This window comes from Prionailurus bengalensis, chromosome C1, assembly GCF_016509475.1.
Source record: "Prionailurus bengalensis isolate Pbe53 chromosome C1, Fcat_Pben_1.1_paternal_pri, whole genome shotgun sequence".
In the NCBI taxonomy this organism is placed as follows: Eukaryota; Metazoa; Chordata; class Mammalia; order Carnivora; family Felidae; genus Prionailurus; species Prionailurus bengalensis.
Genome location: NC_057345.1, coordinates 71414348 through 71439323, shown reverse-complemented (window position 1 = coordinate 71439323; position 24976 = coordinate 71414348). Strand labels below are relative to the sequence as shown.

At 34.7% G+C, this 24976-nt stretch overlaps 1 protein-coding gene across 1 annotated transcript in view; it reads right to left on the bottom strand.

Moving 5' to 3' along the window:
• SPATA1 (spermatogenesis associated 1) overlaps positions 1-24976 on the bottom strand; it is a 56947-nt gene that overhangs the window by 15309 nt on the left and 16662 nt on the right. Inside the window, 6 exon segments of the mRNA XM_043575441.1 lie at positions 2094-2154; positions 2820-2931; positions 12638-12866; positions 12961-13014; positions 15843-15960; positions 17636-17742. Of these exon segments, the coding sequence (XP_043431376.1) occupies positions 2094-2154; positions 2820-2931; positions 12638-12866; positions 12961-13014; positions 15843-15960; positions 17636-17742 (681 nt within the window).

Below are 24976 nucleotides of genomic sequence, written 5' to 3'. Positions count from 1 at the left end.
GCTCTGTGCTGACAGCTCAGAGCCTGGAACCTGCTTCAGATTCTGTGTCTCCCTCTCTCTTTGCCCCTCCCCCACTTGTGCTTTCTCTCAAAAATAAAATAAAATAAAAAAATATTTGTAGGTCCAAGGCCTTACAAAATAGTCTGCAGGCCCTAGTTTGCTGATCTCTGCTCTAGACAAAGTTTTAAATGTGGAAGAAGAGAATATTGTAGCTAGGAGCTTTTTCTAAATTGAACTTAATCCAACCAAGAGATGACTGAAAAGTCTTCTGTAAAAGAACTAGCAGTGTGTTGAACATATTTAATTACAGATCTGAGACTAAAACCAAGGTGAGAGGTTAAGTCTAGAAGTATGGCATATAAATGTTATATGCTCTGACAAAATAGAAGTAACACAACTTAAAATACATTAGAGAAGAAAGATTTTTTTGATTACCCTGAATAGGACAGATCAGTGGATAGTTTTAGAGGTAACAAATGAAAAGCAGAAGCATAAATTTTAAAAAATGGGAAAAGAACACTAGTATACTAACATAAATGTATTAGTCTAAACAGTAGAACAAAAATACAACCTTCCTAAAACACGAGGAGAGGGGAAAAGTACAAATAAACCACATAGTAACTCACAGTAACTGTAACATAAAATGACAAATCTTAAACACATCAGTCCTATCAATAACATAAGTTGACATAATTCATCTACTAAATAAAAAATATTTTCACACACTCTCACAAAACAAAACCCAACTCTATCTGGGCTATATGTAAAAGACATATCTAAAACAAAGCAATTCAGAAAGGCTGGGGGGAAAAAGTGTGAAGGAAGATGAGGGTATATCAAATAAATGTATGCAAAAACAAAGTACAGGTTAGTATCTTGATATGCAATAAAGGAGAATTCAGACCAAAAAAAGCACTTAAGGAGTCAAAAAAAGGATACTTCATAGCACAAAAGTGATATTAGTATTCACATAAGAACAACTTTGTGCCAAGTAACACATAGAAATCTAAACAAACCAGAAACCACAGGAGATACAGGGAGAAACAGTAACACACTAATAATAGGAGATGCCAATACACCATTGCTATATACGCAATATACGCAGCTACCTAGCAAGAGAATGTGGGGAAAAAATAAGGATAAGAAATACTAAGCAAGGTATTCAGCAAGGTAGACTATAGGCACAGAGTAGGGAAAGATACTTGCAACATAAATAAGCATCAAATAAATATCTCTAGAGTATATTAAAAACTTATACAAATCAGAAACATATGACAACCCAAAAGAAACACTTGAAAATGCACTTCCAAAAAAAGTTACCAAACTGAAGTCCATAAAAATATTAAAACATGATCAACTTTATGGGTAACCTGGGAAATTAAAATTCAAAACACAAATAGCAGTAAGCATCCACTAGACTGACAAAAATTTTAAAGCATGAAGATAGCATATTTTATTAATATCTAGATTTTATTAAAATCTAGCATATTTTATTAATATCTAATTGTCCTATTACGATAGGACAATTATTGCTGAAGATGGCGTGCCTTTTGCTCTGAAACCCAAGAGCTCTGAGCTGTGATTCGCCTACAGGACATGACTCAGACTGCACTCAGTACTCCAGCACTTGATCAGCTGGACATTAAAACACAAGTGGCAACATTGTTTGCAATGTCTCTCAGATCACCTTGTGAGCCTTCACTTCCTTTGGGCCCAAAGTTGGCGGTCTTTTGGATTACTTGATTCAAAAAAAAAAAAAAAAAAAGACTGGAGCAGTACATCCAAATGTGGCAAATCTCTCTCCAAATTCCAAAGAGGTCCATCAAGTGACTCATTCTCAGTGATAAATGGGGCAAGATATAAAAACCTGGCTTTCACTTTAGGACATACCTCAATATGTCCTATCCATACCACAGTATACCCAAAGATTTCACTGAATTGGTAGGCTCCTGAATTTTTTTTGAGGCTTATCTCCCATCCTCTCACCTCTAAGGTTAGAAAACTTAGACATTTTAAGCTGCAGTTTTGTTTCAATTTCAGTATAAATATTATGTTGCAATACCCCATTTAAACAAAAAATATTTAAATCATACCTGATTGTTCTCTGTTCTAATGGTATTAACTCTATCATCTTCATTTTTCCAAAGAAACAGACTTAAAGGGAATGACAAATTTGAAAGTCATATTAAAAAATGATTCCATGAATATTAGCTTTTCACATTTTATCTTATTTGACATTCTGTAAACACAAATGTAACATTAAAGCCTCAAAAAGCCTGAGAACATTATATTTCAAGCTCATAAACTACATTTAGTATGAGTACTAGCTAAACTCAAATCACATTATAATATCTATAGCAAAGTAACATAAAAATTTTGGAAACACATTTTGTTTGTAATTCTTTTGTGAATGATTGTTTATAAAATCCATTCTATTAATTTCAAAAGACTGTATGAAAAACTGTTGCCTTAAGTACTGTAATTCTCCATGAAATGATACCATATGAAACTCAAGCATACTGATTAGTTTCCCCATAACCAAGAATCTAAGTGAGGTAGAACAACTCATTCTAAGAAAGGCAAAGACAAAATTTTCTGTCAGAAAGCTGCTCCTGATGACATAAGAATTATAATAGAAATAAATTTAAGCAACAATTATTCCTCATTATTAAAGATTAGAATCAAGGTAATTTTAATTAAAAATCACTAATTTCACTCATATATTTGTTGTAATTAGAAGTCCTTGTAACAGTACCCTGGTTATCTCATTCTTTATAGTTTAGATTATGACATGTAGAATCAACATCTATACTAGTTACCTGTTTTTGTTTCTTAAATCACTATTTGATTCTTCTGATGATCCTGGCACTTCAGAATTTCCAATTTGATTTTTTCCAGTTTGGTTTCCTTTTGGAGTGGCCTTTCCCCCTGCTGATGGTCATGTTCATCCATGGCAAATAAAGTTAATAATATTAAGAAAATAGTAAAATAAAATTTTATACAAATATGTATATATATGGACATACTCTTATCTTGTCCTGTGTCCTTTTCCATGAACTCTACTACACATGATATAAGGCAACAGTTTCCAAAGTAAATTTCATAAAACAGTTTATGTGAAAGGAGAATTCTTTGTGTCAATTCAGTTTGAGGAAAAGAAAGGATTAAGAAACCCTACCAGGAAAACAATCACACACCCCCTTGTAGGATTTCTCTGTTTTTATGTACAATGTGAATCTACAGGATGGGGGTAAGTTAGGTTTTACTTAAACTTAATTGTCTTTAGAAAGCTTTGGCCAAAAGCATCTTTTGAAATTGTATTGAGGAAACTTCTCTGGAAAAGGCTGGTGTAAATACAGAGCATATAATGTCATTTGTTATTTCACATACATTTCTATTTATAAAACCTCCCTTCATTTTAACAGAATTTCCCTATATAGGAAAACTATACAATGTCTTTAAAATGTTAACATTAATGTTCTATATGATCTATATGAACAAAAGATCCATGAACCTCACAATATTAATGCAGATATTTTTTCTTTGGATAAATCAAATTTTTTAATTTTGAAAAAATTAATGAGTCATGTTAGTATTTGAAAAGCCATTTTACAAGAGTTGCCACAGAATTTTGCAACCTGAAGCCTGTACTGGTTTAATTTTAGTCTAGCTGCTATATTTCCCAGCTGGTATATTTTAAATAGTCTTTTAAAGACAATAAACAGGGATTTTCTAAAGGATATATTCAATGCAAAATGAACAAAAACCAGATGTATCAGCTGCTTAAAGGTTAATAATAAAATACTACTCCCCCCCCCCACCAAAGAAAGAAAAAACAATGAAAAATTCATTAGATTCTAAGTAATTTTGATAGGGATCTGGCACATGTATCTCATTCATAGTAACAGTCTAGAGCATGATGTACCGCACCATTCATACCTATGCAGTTTAATAACATAAAGAAAGCAGGCCTATTCACTTTTGAAAAAAATCATAATAGTGTCTTGAGAGCTACAGTAATATATGCATAAAATGTTATAGATTCACAGAAAGGGATATGATAACTGTGAAACTATGTTTTGAACTATGAGATGTTTGCCTGGCAAAGAAGAGAGCAAGAAGAATTTAAGCAAAGAAAATGGCATTTGCAAAATACACAGTACAAATATATGCAGCATTTTTGGCAATAGTGAAAAGTTCAGTGTGACTCTTGCATGGTGTTGTAAATAAAGCATGGGCTTTAGTCAAACACACAGGAGTTCAAGTCTTGGCACTGTCACAGCAGGTGTGACCTCAGCTAAGTTATTTTTTTAACCTACGTTTCCTTATCTCTAAAATGGCACGGTGCATGGAAAGCACGCAGCACAGTACCCAATCCTTAGGAGTGTCTTGACTTCAAGTTCTGATTTCTGTTCCACTGCATTTCATATTTCAGATCTTTATCACCTCAATCTATTCTCCATAGTGTCACCTAAGTGGTTTTGCTAGAATTGAAATCCAATCATGTTACTCCTATTAAAACAAAGCAGGAAAGAATACCCACTGGAGAAAAGACAGTCTCTGCAACAAATGGTGTCAGGAACATGCAAAAGATGTAACATGGTACATGGTAACATGCAAAAGAATGAAACTGGACCACTTTCTTACACCATACACAAAAATCAATTCAAATTGGATGAAAGACCTAAATGTGAGACAAGAGAAACAAACCCTAGAGGAGAACACAGGTAGCAACTTCTTCCGACATGAGCCATAGCAGTAACTTACTAGATACATCTCTGGAGGCAAGGGAAAAATGAACTATTGGGACTTCATGAAGATAAAAAGTTTCTGCACAGCGAAGGAAACAATCAACAAAACTAAAAGGCAGCCAACAGAATGGGAGAAGATATTTGCAAATGACATATCTTTTTTTAATTAAAAAATGTTTTTAAGCTTTATTTTTGAGAGAGAGAGAGAGAGAGAGAGCGAGCATGAGTGGGGGAGGAGCAGGGAGAGGGAGACACAGAATGTGAAGCAGGGCTCAAACCCACAAACCACAGGATCATGACCTGAGCTGAAGTCAGATGCTTACCCGACTGAGCCACCCAGGTGCCCCTGCAAATGACATATCTGATGAAGGGTTAGTATCCAAAATCTATAAAGAACTTATCAAATTCAACACTCAAAAAACAAATAATCCAGTTAAGAAATGGGCAGAAGACATGGATAGACATTTTTCCAAAGAAGACAGATGGGTAACAGACACATGAAAAGATGTTCAACATCGCTCATTATCAGGGAAATACAAATCAAAACTACAATGAGACATCACCTCACACTTGTCAGAATGCCTAAAATTAACAACACAGAAACAACAGATGTTTTCGAGGATGCAGAAAAAGGGGAATACTCTGACCCTGTTGATGGGAATGCAAACTGGTACAGCCACTCTGGAAGGTGGTATAGAGGTTCCTCAAAAAGTTAAAAATAGAACTGCCCTATGATCCAGCAATTGCACCACTAGGTATTTACCCAAAAGACACATGCACCTCAATGTTTACTGCAGAATTATCAACAATAGCCAAATTATGGAAAGAGCCCAAATGTCCATCAACTGATGAATAGAGAAAGATGTTGTGGTATATATATACAATGAAATATTACTCAGCCATAAAAAAGAATGAAATTTTGCTATTTGTGATGATGTGGTTGGAGCTGGAGTGTATTATGCTAAGAGAAATAAGTCAGAGAAAGACAAATACTGTATGATCTCACTCATATGTGGAATTTAAAAAATGAAACAGATAAACACAGGGGTAAAAGAGAGAGGCAAACCATAAAAATCTTAACTATGGAGAACAAACTGAGGGTTACTGGAGGGGTGTTGGGTGGGAAATGGGCTAAAAGGGTGATGGCCATTAAGGAGGGCACTTGTTGTGATGAGCACTGGATGTTATATGTAAGTGATGAATCACTAAATTCTACTCCTGAAACTAATAATTACACTATATATTAACTAACTAGAATTTAAATAAAAACTTGAAACAAACGAAGTTAATATGGCTTCCCATTGCTTAAACATTCCTTAGTTTTGGAACCAAGGGTCTTGCAGTTCAAGTTTCTACCTACTTCTCCAGTTGTACTTCATGGTACTTCTTCCTCCCCTTTATCCATAAACTATAATAATTATAATAATAAGAAGAAGAATAGTATTACTACTAATAACAGCTAAAAGTCACTGAACCAATTACCATATTAAGCAAATCCTGAAAACCCCATTCATATCATGATCTATGTGAAGGAAGCCTTCTGGAATGAGGCAGTGAACAATCTGCATGGCCAAACATTTGCAACCCTGGGTTTGAAGTCTGAATATAAAGGGTTCTCAATGCCATCTTAAAGAACTTGGGCCTTAAGTAGTAATCAACGAGTCTTCCAAAGGTTTTTAAGCAGACAGATAAATAATCCAGCTTGTAACAACGAGAATGATGCTGACTGCACTCTGCAGAATAGACTGGAAAGCAGATTATAAGCAAGGGGGGCTACAATATGGTTTTTAAGGTTCCTTTATATATATATATATATATATATATATATATATATATATGTCTACAGTAAGGATTATTTCAAAGCTTAAACAACTGGAAGAGTGATGAAACCAAAGAAGTCAAGAAAGTACACTAGTTTGGGGGCAACAGTGGAGTCAAGTATTAAATATGTTAAAGTTGAGGCATGTCAAAAATGTAGAGGTGTGTAGCACAGACCCATGGGAAAGAACAGAAGACAACTAATGGAAAGAAATACCCACTTCAATATGAAAATGGGTAAAGCATTACTCTTTCCTCCTTCATTAAAGGACTTGTAAAGCATACTATGCACATTATTTTAAAAAAACTTTTTTTAATGTTTATTTTTGGGAGAGAGAGAGAGAGAGAGAGAGAGAGAGAGGCAGAGAGAGAGGGAGACCCAGAATCTGAAGCTGGCTCCAGGCTCTGAGCTGTCAGTACAGAGCCTGACGCGGGGCTTGAACTCACGAGCTGTGAGATCATGACCTGAGCCAAAGTTGGGTGCTTAACAGATTGAGCCACCCAGGTGCCCCACTACGCGCATTGTAACTGTCTATATTTGATAATGTAATGTTAGAGTTCAGATATTTTGCATTCTCATGCACCACTAAAGAGTAATTTGGTATTTTAAAGAAACTATACAACTACCACCAACAAATGGAAGTGTACATATAGGAAAAAAATTAAGGAACTTTATTCACGTCACACATAAAAATTTGTTCCAGGTAGATTAATAAACTGAATTGGAAAAACAAACCAAAACATGTTTGAAAGACAATACATGACCTCAGGGTAGAAAAGGGATTAAAAAAAAAAAGACATAAATAACACTATCCATAAATGAAAATATCAATAAACTTGACTATATTAAAATGTAAGAACTGCAGTTCCATTTGTGCTCAGGATTATAGAAAGATGAAACAATGCTCCCACTGGAACAAGAAGAAAAGGCAAATAATCAATAAAATAATAACTTTTCTTGACTTCACCAGAGAATTATAGTTGTGGGGAACTGAATTCCAATTCCCTCCTAGGAGAAAATGGTTTCATCTTTGGCAGAGCACAGGAGGAAGTGGTAACTGCTATTAAAAGAAATAAGAAAACAGCTAAAATTTTAAGGAATTCTAAAGGCCAGTGTGGGCTACGAGGATAGTTTGGAATCTCTGGGATCTTCAGACACAAAGGGAAGTCAATACTTAATAGCAAATTCCCTTCCAGGTGCGTGTATCATATGCTCACATGAAAGACTAGGGGCAGGGCAGGAGACCTGGCAGGAGAGCCATCAGTGGCAAAAAAGTATGACATTCCATCCTTCTCAACACTCTTCTTTCACACAAAGCAAAAGCCTTAAGCCAATTGGGGAGGAACTGGAAACTCTTCCATCTCAGGACCCAGGCAAAAATGTATTGGTTCTCGAGGAACAGAGGCAAAAGCCATCTGCTTTGGAGGAAGAGTAGTGACTCCCCTTTCAACAATATTAGCTTTGAGAAGTCTTACCACTGAGGAAGGAGTGGAAAACCTCATCACCAGTCCTAGGCAAAGCCTGAAGGAAGGGTAGAAGCAAAAGCTGTAAGGATTATCTTGGCCCCAGGATCATGCACTGATACAAAGCATTGGTTTACTGCCACTGGGTTGGGGGAGGGGGAAGAAACTCTCTCCTAAATATAAAAAATCATTTTTCCCTTACTTTAAAATTCTTTAAAAGATAACAGTGTAAAATAAAAATAGTAAAAATGTATTGTGGAGTTATATACAGAAGTAAAATATATGACAACAGCACAAAGGAATTGGGGGAGAAAACAGAAGTAATACTGCTGTAAGGTTCTTAAATTATATATGAAGTTGTATACAATTTGAAAGTAAACTTCAAATTTAAAGGCGCACTGTATATAGTTTAGAGCAAGAGTAGTAAACTTTTCCTTAAAAGGCCATATAATAAATTTTTCAGGCTTCTGGACCACTGAGTCTTTGTCACATCTCCTCAAATCTGTCATTGTAGTATAAAAACAGTCACTGAAAATATGTAAACAAAATGGTATGGCTGTGTTCCAATAAAAGTTTATAAAAAACAATCCATAAGGCATGGATTAAAATAAAATAAAATAGGCGTGCCTGGTTGGCTTAATCAGTGGAGCATGAAACTCTTGATCTTGGGGTTTTGAGTTTGAGCTCCATATTGATATTATAATATTAATATATTATTAATAGAGATTAAAAAGTTTAAATCTTAAAAAAAGAAGTATAAATATAGCAACCACTAAAAGTTTTCTTTTTTAAAAAAAAATTTTTTTAATGTTTATTTTTGAGAGACAGACAGACAGAGCATGAGCTGGGGAGGGACTGAGAGAGACACACACACAGAATCCAAAGCAGGCTCCAGGCCCTGAGCTGTCAGCACAAAGCCCAACACGGGGCTTGAACCCATGAACCACGAGATCATGATCTGAGCTTAAGTCAGACAGTTAAACTGAGCCACCCAGATGCACCTAAAAGTTTTCTAAAATGAGAAATAACTAATGAGACAATAGCGGAGATAAAACTGAATCACAAAAAACTTCTCAATCAAGAAAGAGGCAAGAAAATGGAACAATAGAAGATGGAAGAAATGATGGATTAAAATAGCAAGATGGTAGATTTAAGACAAACCACATCAATAATAATTACAATTAATGTAAATGGTCTAAATACCCCTAGTAAAAGATATAGATTGCCAAATTGGACTAAAAAGTAAGATCTAAATACATGCTGTCCATAAGAAACCCACTTTGGATATTCAGTAACAGATAAAACAATGGAGAAAGATATACCATGCAAACACCAATCAAAAAAAAGCTAGAGGGGTGCCTGGGTGGCTCAGTTAAGCCTCTGACTCTTGATCTTGGCTCAGGTCATGATTTCACAGTTCATGGGATCACCCCATCAGTACAGAGTCTGCTTGGGATTCTCTTTTTCCCTCTCTCTCTGCCCCTCCCTCGATCACATGCACATGCTTTTTCTCTCTCAAAATAAATAAACTTAAAAAATAAAAGCTAGAATAATTATATTAATATTAGAGCAATTAACCTTTAAAATAAAAACTATTACCAGAAATAAAGAGAAACATTGTATAATTACATTGGGGTCAGTTTATCAAGAAGACATAATAATCCTAAATGTCACTCATCTAATAACAGCTTCAAATATGTAAAGCAAAACTGATGAAGAGTTGATGTCAACACATTTCTTTGTAATTTTAGAGCATGTTGACAAAATTTAAGAATTCCTTTCATCAAAAGAATCATAAAGAGAATAAAAAGAAGCCACAAACTAAAATCTAGAATGAATTATATACAAACATAGAAACACACACACACACACATGCATGCACACATATGGTGGAAAAAACTTATATGTATATAAAATGGAGCTATATTTAAAAGAAAGAAAATGGGCAAAACATTTGAATAAAGGCAAATCCAAATGGCCATAAACATATGAAAACATGTTCAACCAAAGAGAACCATTAGAAAAGAAAAGTAAAATATTTGGAATTAAAAATTCAGTGTAAGGATTTAATAGCAGATAAAACACAACTAAAGAGAGAATCAGTAAAATAGATTTGGAAGAAAAATCTGCAGAAATTATCTACAACTTAAAGCAGAGAAACAGGAGACAGAAAATATCTGATAGGATGAAAAGTTATGGTTCAATAGGAACTTTCAGACATTGCCAATGGGTACAACCACTCTGGAAAACACATGGGCATTATTTGTAAAGCTGAATATGTGCAAACAATGCCAATGCTAGTTACATTCTCTGAGCTCCTCATGGACCTATACATTTAAGAGTCATGTAGAAGAATGTACATATTTGTAATATCCCTAAACTGGCAATAAACCAAATATCTATCATCAGAACAAATAAATTATGGTATAGTCTTATAATGGAATATTACACAACAATGAAAAAAATAGTATTATATGTGAAACATGACTGAATCTTATAATGTTGAGCAAAAGAAACAAGTCAAAAATAAAATACTTTCAATATGAGTCCATCTAAATTAAATTAAAAACATTCAAAACTAAACTATTGTTAAGAAATATATACTTAGGGGCGCCTGGGTGTCTCGGTTAAGCGTCCTACTTCGGCTCAGCTCATAATCTTTCAGTCTGTGAGTTCGAGCCCCATGTTGGGCTCTGTGTTGAAAGCTCAGAGCCTGGAGCCTGCTTCAGATCTGTATCTCCCTCTCTCTCTGCCCCTCCTCCACTCACACTCTGTCTCTGTCTCTCAAAAATGAGTAAATGAAGACAATTAAAAAAAAAAATAAATACATATTCAGTTGGTAAAACTATAAATAAAAGCAAGAAAAAAATTATCTCAAAAAATCAAAGTAATAGTTCATTGGGGAAGAAATAAGATGTGACAGAGAAAGACACACAAGATTGGAAAGTGCTTGTAAGAAAAAGAACAACAAAAAATACAGCCTTAGACACAGCCATTAAACTTCTAAAAAATAACAGGACAAATGCACGAAGTACTTAAAAAAATGTTGCTCGCAGCAGTATTCATAATAGCAAAAACACTAACACAGGGTTGGATACATAAATTATACCACAAGGAATTCTATAATGATGTAGATCTATATTTATTGATATGAAATGTTTATGACATATTCTAAAATACAAGAAGAAGCTTTAAGGGTTCATATGTGCCCTCATTTTTAAAAGCCAAAAAAATATTTATTATATACAAGAACTGAAAAAAAAAATAACTGAAAGAATATATGCCAGAACACTAACAGAAGCCATCTCTGGATGGTGAAATTATTGTTATCTTCTTTATAGTTACTGTTATATCTAGAACTTTTTTAAATGAGCATATGCTGGCCTCTTATAAAGTATAATTAAACTTTTTGAAGTGAAGCACCAAGATATTAATACCATTTAAAAACTACACTTTCACAAAATTCAAGGGTTAAATATTCTCACCAAAGATTGTTTTGGGTTTTGTGCAAATATCATAATTCAAGAATCTGGCCAGTAGCCCAGGATATGAAATATGACACTACTCACAGCTTTATGTAGGGCAATCGCCTACTTCATCAATCACTTGACCTTGTACTTTTCAGGAATACTGGGATTCCACTCGGAATTTTTTTCCCAGGTATTTTTTCCCTTTAACCTTTTAAGTGATATTATGACTGGAAAGCAATATTTAACACTGTAGTAGAGAGAAGACTCGATCAAGAAGGAAGTAAAGATTCTCACTGAGCATCTTGCTGCCATCAAATAATAAAGTAGGTGGATCTCATCCACATTTCTCATCAGAAATAGTAAAACACATCAGAAGAGTAAATACTAAATGGACCTATGATTAAAGAAGGTGTTAAGTTTGAGTTATCATTGGATATAGCATAAACTTAGAATATAAGAATGGTTATAATTGAAGATGGAGAAAAATGTTAGTGGTTAAGAACATCTATATTTTGCAGCTGTAATGGATGTTGCCATTAACTGGGGGGTGGGGGTCATTTCAGTTATAAATATTTAATATATCTGCTTTTCCATCACAGTTTATTTCCCATGGGCATTATTTTTTTCAATATGTTCTTAGACAATAGTTCCACCTTTATATATTTGTTTAATTATCTACCACTTTTTAAGAACTGAATTGATGAAAGTAATCAGATAAAAATTTACAGTTCTTTGAAATACAAATGTTGTCCAGCATTAAAATTGTTTTGCTTCTGTTTGATACTATTTTCGTGGCTAAGATCCTTCTCACTTATAGTAGTAATACCAGGGTTCTATGCAGTAATCACTTCCTTTCTCCTTCAGCCTTAACTATCTGAAACTATTATAAAAGAAGGTAGTGGAGTTTATTTATGTGCTATAAGTATTTTGACTTGATTTTTAACATAGTACTTAAGTTGCGTTTTTTTCTCTCACTTGGTGAAACTATTTTTAAAAATCCCCCAATGGACTTGTAGCTTTCCTTTTATACTGCCACATTTGTAAGGCTAGATTTGCCCAGAATTTGCTCACCGACCTGACTACTAAAATGTACTATAATAACCTCTTTGTTTTTCCCATTCCAGTTGAAATCACCTTCTTCTCGATTCTTGTTAAGAAGCTCTTTCAAAGTGTTTACTAAAAAACTGGGATCTGTTCCAGGTTCTTCCTTCACCAAAGTTACACTAACTGGTCTGTGGATTATTCCATCAGCCTCAGCAACACCGGTATTAGTCTGCCGCTCATCTAAAGAAACTGTTGATGCTGAATAAATATTTCCTAAGTGATCCATTATAGGAAGCAAATATAATTCTGGCTGAAGAGCCTAAAACACATAGGAAATTAAAAAAATTAGCTTGTAATTTAAAAAACAGTTAAGTTAAAAAATTAGCGTAAGTTTAAAATGTCACATTACATACATATGGAGGAACAAATGACTTGAGTTTCAGTTCTGATTCTTGCTTTGCCTTCACCTAGAAACAAATAAATGAGGAAAAAAAGTAAAGCTTTTGTATGTTTTCAATTATTTTTAGTCCAACTTTTTTTTTTTGCAGAAGGCACATATCTGTGACATACAAATCAAACTTAAAAGCTGATAACTGAGGTTAGAGTCTAGAAAATGTAGAATATAACCCTATTTCTATTCGCTGTACAAAACATAAAAGAAATTCCATGTCATTTAGTGATAATGACTATGGCTATCACTTGCATGGACTCACTATATGCTAAGCACTATTCTAAGTGCCCTACATGTAATAGCTCAGTTAATCTCCACAGTTCCATGTGATGGGCACACGTTTTAGTTCACAGACAACAAGAGTGAGGCAAAGAGAAGTTAAATAACTTGTCCATGATGTTATAACTAGGAAGTTTCCAAGTTGGGACTCAAAACCAGGAAATCTGGCTTCAGAGTCCAAAGCTGTATACTTTATTTCCTAAATATATAACCCATGGAGTTCATCTGTTATTCATCCATCCATCCATTCATTCATTCAACAAATATTGAGGGCATACTCAGGCAGTATTCTCTATGGTAGGAGATACAACAGTAAACAACGCAGAGTTCTTGCTTTCATGTAGCTTCTATTCTACTTACGAGAACAGATGTTAAAGAAACATGATTTAGAACAGTGATATGTGATTTATGAAAACAAAAGAGTGATGGAATACAGAGTAATTTAAGAGTAAGAATATCTAAAAAGTAGGTGGTCAGAGATGGCCCTTTGGAAAAGATAATACTTGAGCTTGAGACTTGAATTATGAAAAGATGAAGCAAGCTATTTGAAAATCAAGGGGAAGTAATTTCCAGGCAAGTTCAAAGAACATAAATCAGAACAGAGTTTGCTATATTTGAGGACCACACAAAGATTTTTGTGGTTAAAATGGAAAATCAAGGAGAAAAATAGCAATAGATGAAATCTAAGAAGCAGCTTATTCCTTAGGCCCTCCATATCTCTGGCCTAACCACGGCAAGTCTCCTAGTTATAAACCCTGCCTCTAGTCTCTTAAGGCTCTCATCATGTCACCTTTTGATCAAAAACTCCAATGCTTCAGAAACAAACAAAACTCATTAATCTGGCATTCAAAAACTTCAACAAATGACTTTACAACTTGTTCTCTACTATTTCTTTTCACACCATGTTCCAATTTAAAAAAAGAAAAACTCCACTCTTTCTTAGCTGCCTGCTTTTTCCACTTTGCTGCTCATTCTATTTTCTCTTCTCAGAAAGCTTTCCCCACCCAACATCTTTGCAAGATCAAGTATTTATCTTACAAACTCCAAACTGAATATATCTCTTCTTTGTCAAAGTTCTCCATCTCCCCTCTTCTCCTGCTGGATGTAATCCCTTTTTCTTCTGAATATACAAAATATGCTAATTTAATTTCTCTCCACCACTACACTGAATACTCTTTAAGGGAAGGATCCATATCCAATTCTTTTTTCTCATTTTGTTTGTAGAAAAACATCAATAAATATTTGTTGAAAACAGTAAAATATTAGAAGAATTTTGGAAGTTCACTTAAATTACCTTCCAACCTAGGATTCTGTGATTGATATTGTGTAATTTTAGATATCATGAAAAAGAATAAAAAGTTATGAGAACTGTTCTTATTCTTCTTTGAGAAAAACTTAATGAGTAAATTAAGAATCTACCATACTGAATAGAACTCAAGTGACAAAAACTTCAAATCTAGCTGCTGATCCTGAGAATTCCACATAGAAAATTCCTTAATAGTACTACTTTGGAGGGAAATGTTTATTTTTTTTCCATTATCATTCATTATTTGTCCATAAACATTTAGGTGTCTTTAAGAGCTAAACACCTTGCTAGGCACTGTATAAATACAATAGTGAATAAAATAAAGTCCCTGCTCACAGGAAGCTATAGTCTAATGGCAGAGTCAGATGTTAAGTAAATAATCACATAAATACATAATAATGACATAATATGTTAACCAGAGTGGAATAGGAATATACTGACTTTTGTTTAAACATGGAAAGTCTTGATTAAAGAAAGAAACCTCATGTTGATATGAGAAACCAGAAACTTTTGAGATCCAATGGCTTAAGAATTAAGAATTTCAGCTGGAGAAACTGAGAAAAGCCTGCCATTAAATCACAGAAACTACAAATAGGATTGTTCAACAGATAATAGCTGAAACCCCCCAAAATATATGTACATATGCTGGAGTCCTATCATTTCACACCAAATGAAGCTAGCTGTGCCCCAAACAATGAGGATCCATTTCTGTCCAGAACACAAGTACTTATTTAAAATGTTTTTTAAACCTATCATTTAAATTTAAAAATACATATTACTTATACAATCACATTTTAACTTTGTCTTCCTTTTCTTCCCAAGGAAACACACACCTGAAAATATCCCCATCATTTTAGTGTCCAATAATATGCTAATAAGACCCATCTTTTTTTTTAATGTTTATTTTTGAGAGACAGAGAGAGAGAGAGAACGAGTGGGGAAGGGGTAGAGAGAGAGGGAAGAGAGGTTCCAAAAAGGGCTCTGAGCTGACAGCAGTGAGCCAGACGCAAGGCTCGTTCTGAACTCAGGAACCTTAAGATCATCACCTTAGCCCTAGTTGGTTGCTCAACCAACTGAGCCACACAGGTGCCCCACAACCCATCTTTTCTTAATGATCTATGTATTTAGTTATACTGTCATTTCATTATGATTGATATTACTTATCTCATATTAAGAAGCTGAGTTGATAAGCATTTAAGAAACATAATTTCTTAAGGTATGCTTTCTTTAATCAAAAAGAAAAAAATAAGAAAACTTACCACAGCTAGATTATTTCCAATGCATTTCAGAAATAAAAATTTTTCTGCAACAGCATCTTCACCAAGGAACTCACCAAGACGCTCTCTCAGGGCTTGTAAAGTAAGGTGAGGAGATACTCTGAAATATGACATTGCTTTATAATGTAAAATGAAATAGGTTTCAGCTATACTACACATTTGATAACATTAGTCAGCTATCTCAAAAATAAATACTAATTTAATATATCATATATGACTTAATATATTGTGGTTTTATATTGCCTGGCACTTTGTAAAACTTCAGGAAATTTTAAAAAATGATTATACAAATAAATACTGTTTATAAAAGCCCCTTCTCAGGGGCGCCTGGGTGGCGCAGTTGGTTAAGCATCCGACTTCAGCCAGGTCACGATCTCGCGGTCCATGAGTTCGAGCCCCCGCGTGGGGCTCTGGGCTGATGGCTCAGAGCCTGGAGCCTGTTTCCGATTCTGTGTCTCCCTCTCTCTCTGCCCCTCCCCCATTCATGCTCTGTCTCTCTCTGTCCCCCAAAAAATAAATAAAAACATTGGGGAAAAAAAAAAGCCCTTTCTGTACTGAAAGGAAAATGCTTGCCTATTTTTCTCATCCACATCTAAATGGTATTATTTTTTAAAAATCTTTGTTATGGAACTTACATATTTTTTACACATATATTAAAGAATGATTTACCCATAGATAATTATTTGGAAGTTTGACAAGATTATCTGGTGCTTAAAAATTTCTTTGATGAGCAAATGTTGTCAGACTCTACACTTTTGCTCATTTAGGGATACTTCATCACTCAAAATCTAAAATTTAAAGCCATCATTTATGCTATTTTTTTGAGTTCTTGTTATTCTAGGATCTTATGGGAAACATTATATAACTAATTCATTCAACCAACAAGTATTTACTGAGCACCCAGTATGTGTCAGGCATTGTTCTAAGGAATGGGAATATGGCAATCAACAAGAGAGACAAAAATCTCTGCCCTTACAGACTTTACAATCTAATGATGGGAAAGAAAAAAATTAAGAAAATAAGAAAAACATATAAATTATAAGACATTGCTAAGTACTATGGAGAAAAGTAAAGCAGAGAAGGAAGCGTAGCTACAATTTAAAATATAGTGATCAGAGATCTAAACAAAAAAGTAATATTGGAGTAAAGACCTGAAGATGAGTGAGATAGGATACATAAGGGCTGAAAGAGCATTCTAGATTAAGAGAACAGCAAGTACAAGTGTCCTGAGGTCCATGTCTGATGTGTTCCAGAACAGAAAAGAGACTGGTATGCTTGAAGTGATGTGGAAGATAAGGAATAATGTCATGTATGCTTCTATGAATGTGAAAATACACATACATGTAAATGTACACACACATATACTTATATTCTGTTTCTTTTTGAAAAAGTCATTGTGGATACGCTGGTTTAACCACTATTCACAGCTTTCAACAGGTTTCTAATTTCAGATAATTTCTCTCTATATTCTTTTTGTGTGTAACCACAGTAATATACCAGTTATACCTTTTCTGGGTGGCAGTATTATGGTTAAGTGACATCTGTTCCTCCAGTACATATTAACTGTTATATAACATTATTTGTTGATAGTATTAAGTTAGAAACTGGATCCATAACATGGACCAGAATTTTTCACTTATAACCTAAATTTCCAAAAACAAAACAAAACAAAAAAAACAAAAAAACCCCAAAAAAACAACCCATTTTTCTCTGCAGAAAAAAAAAAAAGAGATTGCTTTTTCAGGCACATCATAACATGACCACAAAATACTTGCCTTATAAATCCAGCTGAAATGAATTTGTTAACAACTTCTATTGAAATGGTATTTAGCTTATAGTTCCATGATCCTTCAGGGACATAGAAAACATGAAGTTCCACCAACTGAATAAATTGAGAAGACATCAGTTAAAATATTTTTAAAATGGAAAAAATCAACTGATGTCCTCTAGAATTTTAAAGTTAATAACCATAATTGAAATAAAGATGGAATACATGTATCCTTCTGAACAAACACAAAAAAGAAAATGAAGAGCCAAAATTTTAAGTTGGCTACTTGGCACTTACAGCACATCTTCTCCCTAGAAACAATGTCATAGATGTGGTCTTAAGGTACCATAACATCCCTGACATACAGTGTTCTTTCTGTGGCTTGAAGTAAGAGTCGCAGACCACCAAGATCAGTTTTCTGATTACCAACCTTTCCCTCTCCCTTGATCCCCACCTACTCAGTTCTGTTATAGTGATCTTGTGGAGTCCTTACACGTTACATATTGTCTCCCTAACATTGTTGTGATGATTGCTAGTTCTCAGCAACTGCAACTGTGCAATTCTCAACTGTGGTCTGGGAAATATTTTTGTTTCCCAGAATTCTAGGAAGAACCTATTCCTGACAGTGATGGGGGAAGAAATGGTTGTTCTTGTGTAGGGCATGTCTGCCAGCTTAATCTGTACTTTTAATACCATTTTCTTGGGGGCACCTGGGTGGCACAGTGGATTAAGCGTCCGACTCTTGGTTTGGACTCAGGTCATGATCTCATGGGTTCCTGGGTTTGAGCCCCACATCTGGCTCCACATTAACAGTGCAGGATGTGCTTAGGATTCTCTCCCTCTCTCTCTCTCTCTCTCTCTCTCTGCCCCTTTCTCGTGCTCTCTCTCCAAATAAAATAAACTTTAAAAAATTAATAAATACTATTTTCTTTTTTTTTTAAACATTAAAAAGTTATTTTTAATGTTTATTTATTTTTGAGAGAAACAGAGCACAAGCAGGGGAAGGGCAAAGAGAGAGGGAGACAAAGAATCTGAAGCAGGCCCCAGGCTCCAAGCTGTCAGCACAGAGCCCGACATGGGGCTGGAACTCATCAACCACGAGTTCATGACCTAAGCCAAAGTCAGACACCCAACCGATTGAGCCACCCACGTACCCCAATACCATTTTCTTTTCTATTAATGTTTTGTTAAACCTCAATTAGAATCCTTCCACTTAGATGAATATTTAGATTACCACAACAGAAACAAAACAATTAGAGCAAATATAGTCTTATCTTTTAGTCTAATGAAGTTTGTTATTCATTGCATATTAAAACTCAAATGATTATACTTTACAGTATTAAATACCTGAGTAAAACTTTAAAAATTTGATTATGACCTACCATTAATATTAGTAATCTTTATAGGAGATAAAATTGGTTCTTGAACTGAATGTTTTGCTCAAGTTGTTTTTATAGACCAAGTAAATTACTTCTATACATTTGATGTGTGTATAGATCTGCTGTAGTTTGAAGTTCGCATATGCTGTATTTTGAATACCAGAGCATTTAAAAGATAATTTCCTAACTATACTATACTATTCACAGCTAACACTACACTATACTATTTTTTTTTAAGTTTATTTATTTTGAGAGAGAGAGAGCGCAAGCAGTGTAGGAACAGAGAAAGAGGGAGAGAGAGAATCCCATGTGTTGGGTTTGAATTCACGAACTGTGAAATCATAACCAGAACCAGAATCAAGAGCCGGACACTTAACGATTGAGCTAACTGGGCACCCCTACACTATACTATTAATACTATAATATTTAATAGCTACATGATTAAATATTTGTAAAACTTTCAGAAGCCTTTAGTAAATATGACCTTATCCTTTATATAAATGAATTAATATTTTACAGGAGAAAAAATATTTATTGAACTAAACATTTTTACTTTGTTTTTATAAACAAAGTAAATTCTGTCAATATTTCCATAATTCATGAACTATAAATCAAAGTGCCTGTATAGATTTAATTCCATAATTGAGTGGGTAGGCAATACAGAGAAAATATAGTTAAAACATTTCTTGGACTTTGAAACATTTTGTGATATAAAATAATTTATAGTGGATTTGTGTTTATTTATTCCCTCAACAAATATTTACTGAATGTCTACCATGTGCCAGCACTGGTCTAGGCATTAGAGATATGCAGTGAGTAAGAAAAAGATCCTTGCTTGTGCATAACTCTACCTTCAAATGAGGTAACAGGACAAGAAGAAGAGTGAGGCAAGTGAGGCACTCACCTCAGATGCAAAATTTAAGGCTGCAACAAAACCTCCGTAATCAAGATAAATACAACATTAAAAAAAAAACCTATTCAATGTAAAAACTTTCATGATAAGCAAAATATCAAAAATTTAAATAAAGAGAGAAATTAATACTACTATTATAGCCTTAAGCAAAAGGAAAAATATGAACCTCAATACATGTTTCTTTTTTTTTTTTAATTTTTTTTTCAACGTTTATTTATTTTTGGGACAGAGAGAGACAGAGCATGAAGGGGGGAGGGGCAGAGAGAGAGGGAGACACAGAATCGGAAACAGGCTCCAGGCTCTGAGCCATCAGCCCAGAGCCTGACGCGGGGCTCGAACTCACGGACCGCGAGATCGTGACCTGGCTGAAGTCGGATGCTTAACCGACTGCGCCACCCAGGCGCCCCAAACCTCAATACATGTTTCTTAAAAGAAATACATTTCTGGGGGCACCTGGGTGGCTCAGTTGGTTAAGTGTCTGACTCTTGGTTTCAGCTCAGGTCATGATCTCATGGTTCATGGGTTTGAGTCCCGCACTGGGCTCTGTGCTGACAGCTCAGAGCCTGAAGCCTGCTTCAGATTCTGTGTCTCACTCTCTCTCTGCCCTTCTCCTGCTCACGCTCTCTCTCTCTCAAAAGTAAATAAAACAAAAAACAAACAAAAATTCTTAATGGTTAACTTTTTCCAGAATAACAAAGTAGTTGAAAAAATACTGAGAATTTTAAAAGTACATACTAAAACTCACAACATTATTTTAAGGTTAAATATTCTATTTATACCAAAACATGAATTTATTATAATTTTACTTTTATGGCTTTCATGGAAGCAGCTCATCAATAATATTTTCATCAAAACTACTAACCATTAAAAAATACATTAAAAGGTATATTTATAGGCACATATTTTTGCCTTTTGCCTCAGGTTCCAAAATGGCCTATCAAATTCTGTTTCTCTTTAAAATGCTATTAGGATTTCTTTTGCATCAATTTTTTCATTAAAAAAAACTTGTATTGAATTATTTATCTTAATTATGGAGGGGTCTTTTGTGTGTGTGGGGGGCTTAAATTTTGCACCTCAGGCAAGTGACTCATTTGCCTCAGACTAGACCCAGGTCTGTGAGGGACACAGACAATAAACAGTAAATATAAAACACTGATAAATTATATAGTACATTAGAAAGTGGTCAGTACTGAAAAAAAAGAATAAGTAGAGCAGGGTGAGGAAAACTGGGAAGATAAAAGAGGAAGTAGGTTTCAGTGTTTTGTTTTGTTTTGTTTTAATTTGAGAGAGAGAGAAAGAGGGACTCTCAAGCAGACTCCAACACAGAACTGTGAGACCACGATCTGAGCCGAAATCAAGAGTTGGTCGCTCAACTGACTGAGCCACCCAGGCGCCCCAGAAAAGGTGAGATTTACGTAAAGACTGCAGGTGAAGAAGAAATTAGATGAGTGACGATGTAGAAGTAAAAAGTTCCAAGAAGAATTAAAGCAAAGGTCTTAAGGTGAGAAAGTGCTAGTGTGATTAAAGCAGAGAGAGTGAGGGAGAGAGTAGTAAAAGATCAAGTAAGAAAAATGAGGAGGACAAGGAACAAATTAAATAGGGTCTTCCAGGCCACTGTAAGCTCTTCATCTTAGAAAATGAGAAGCCAATTCAGGGTTTTAATAGAAGCACATCTGACATTCATTTTAGATTCTTATTATTTTAATATGAAAAATTCTAAACATACATACAAATAAAAGGAATACTACAAACACCCAAATACCTACTACTTAGATTCAAAAGTAAACATCATGCCACATTTACTTCTTCTCACCGCCCCCCCCTCCCCCCCCCCCCCCGCCACCCAACCTCTTTTTTTAAAGGGGACTGCCACATGCAGCACCTTATTTGGATGTGTCTGAAGTCTTGGAAACTTGACTACCCTGCCTTCTACAATCAGACCTTGAGAGCTTGTTTGGAGGTTCTAGCAGGGGAGCAGAACTACTTGTATACCCTTTGACTGAAGAATGATCCTCCTCTATAGGGAAGGTCGTCCTCTTCAACCCAGCACACAACTTTTGGAGGGACACATATGGAGTTGTGAGAGAGAAAGGGGACACCCACCTGTCCAGCCAGATCAGTCCAATCAACCTTGGTCATCAATGGGGTGACAGATGTTACAACCAGATTGTCCTCAATCCTCTCTCCCTCCCTTAACAAACCATTCAAAGTAATCAGACATCATGAAAATATAATCCTAAATACTTCTGCATCCATCTCCTAAAAATAAGGACTTGTCTAATTTTTCACATTTTCACATTTAAGAAAATTAACAGTTCCTTAATGTAAAATAATATCCATTCCACATTCAAATTTCCTTAATTGTCCATTTGTTCTCAGAATGTTTTTCAGTCTAGAATCCAATCAAGGATAACACACTGCATTGAGTTTGTCACATCTTTAAAAATCTTAATCTGCAAATTTTCCAGACCTTCTCCCCCACCCCCTCTTAATGGCATTAACTTTTTAAAGAGACTGGGTAGTTGTTTTAAAGAATGTTTTGCATTCTGAATTTACCTTATTAACTCCTTAAGATACATTTAACTTAATTCTCCAATTCCTCTCTTTTTTTAAGCATACTATAGTTTCTTTTTTTAATCTTTTTTTTTGTCATGAAAAGTGTATCCTGTAATCTCCATCTCCTATTTTCCTCATTTCACCCCTTGTTTCTATAGTTTTTGTTTTCTATAGCTAAGAGTCTGTTTCTTGGTTTCTTTTTTTCCTTTGCTCATTTACTTTGTTTCATTAAATTCCACATACAAATAGGATCACATGGTATTTGTCTTTGACCTATTGTGCTAAGCTTTATACTGTCTAGCTGTATGCATAGTGTTGCAAATAGAAAGATTTCATTCTTTTTAATGGCTGTATAATATCTCATTGTATATGTGTGTGTACATACACACACACACATATAATCACTTTTTTTATATATGTAAAATCACTCCTTTATCCAATCACCTGAGCTGCTTCCATAATTTGACTATTGTAAATGAAGCTGTAATAAACACAGGGGTGCATGTATCCCTTTGAATTAGTGTTTTTGTATTCTTTGGATAAATACCCAGTAGTGAGATTACTGGATTGAAGGATAATTCTATTTTTAATTTTTTTGAGGAATCTTCATAATGTTCTGCACAGTGACTGCACCTATTTACATTCCCACTAGCACTGCAAGAAGTTTCCTTCTCCACATCCTCTCCAACACTTACTGTTTCTTGTGTTTTCGATTTTAGCCATTCTGACAGGCATCAGGTAATACCTCATTTCAGTTTTGACTTGTATATCCCTGATGATGAGTGATGTTGAGCATCTTTTCATGCCTCTGGTGACCATCTGGATGTCTTCTGCCCATTTTTTATTAGATCATTTGTTTGGGGGGTATCAAGTCATATCAGTTCTTTATATATTTTGGATATTAACCCTTTACCAGATGTCATCTGCAAATATCTTTTCCCATTCCATAGGTTGCCTTTTAGTTTTGTTGAATTGTTTCTTTCACTGTGCAGAAGCTTTTTATTTTGATGTAGTCCCAATAGTTCATTTTTGTTTTCCTTGCCTGAGGAGACATATCTAGAAAAATATTGCTATGGCCAATGTCAGAGAAATTACTGCCTAGGTTCTCTTCTAGGATTTTTATGGTTTCAGGTCAGGTCTCCCATTTAGGCCTTTAATCCATTTTGAGTTTATTTTTTATGTGGTGAAAGAAAGTGGTCCAGGTTCATTCTTTTGCATGTGGCTGTCCAGTTCTCCCAACACCATTTGTTGAAGAATTTTTTTCCCCATTGAATATTCATTTCTTCTTTGTTGAAGATTAACCATATAATAATGGACTTCTGGCTTTCCTGTTCTATTCCACTGATCTATGTGTCTATTTTTATGTCAGTACTATACTGTTTTAATTGCTACTTCTTTATAATATGACTTGAAATCTGGAATTGTGATTCCTCCAGTTTTGTTTCTCAAGATTGCTTTGGCTATTTTAGGTCTTTTGTGGTTCCATACAAATTTTAGGATTGTTTGTCCTAGTTCTGTGAAAAATGCTATGGGTGGGGCACCTAGGTGCCTCAGTTGATTGTGCATCCGACTCTTGGTTTTGGCTCAGGTCATGATCTCACAATCTGTGAGTTTGAACCCTGTGTTGGGCTCTGCACTGGTGGCGCAGAGACTGCTTGGGATCCTCTCTCCTCTATTTGCCCCTCCCTCCTGCTCGCTTGCACGGTCAAAATAAATAAACATAAAAAAAAAATTTGAAAGGGGCTTATAAAAAATTGCTATTTGTATTTTTATGGGGACTGCATTAAACCTGTAGATTGTTTTGGGTAGTTTGGACATTTTAACAATATTTGCTCTTCTAATCCATGAGCATGGGATGTCTTTGCGTCTTCCTGAATTTCTTTTATCAGTGTTTTGTGATTCTCACAGTACAGGTCTTTCACCTCTTTGCTTAAGTTTATTCCTAGATATCTGAGTGTTTTTGGTACAGTTGTATATGGGATTGTTTTCTTAATTTCACTTTCTGCTGCTTCATTATTAGTGTGTAGGAATGGAACAGATTTCTATACATTTATTTTGTATCCTGTGACTTTGCTTGAATTCATTTATGACTTCTAGTAGTTTTTTTTGACGGAGTCTTTAGGGTTTTCTATATATGTCATTTGCAAATAGTGAAAATTATGCTTCTTCCTTACCAATTTGGATGCCTTTTATTTATGTTGTCTAATTATTGTGGCTAGGACTTCCAGTACTATGTTGAATAGAAGTGATGAGAGTGGATATCCTTATCTTGTTCCTGACCTTAGGGGAAACGCTCTCAGTTTTTCACCATTGAGTACGATGTTGGCTATGGGTTTTTCATATAAGGTCTTCATTATGTTGAAGTATGTTCCCTCTAGACCCACTTTGCAGACAGTTTTTGTCATGAATGGATCTTGTACTTTTTCAGATTTTTTTTTTTACATCTATTGAAATGATATGGTTTTTATCCTTTCTCTTATTGATGTATCATGTTTACTGT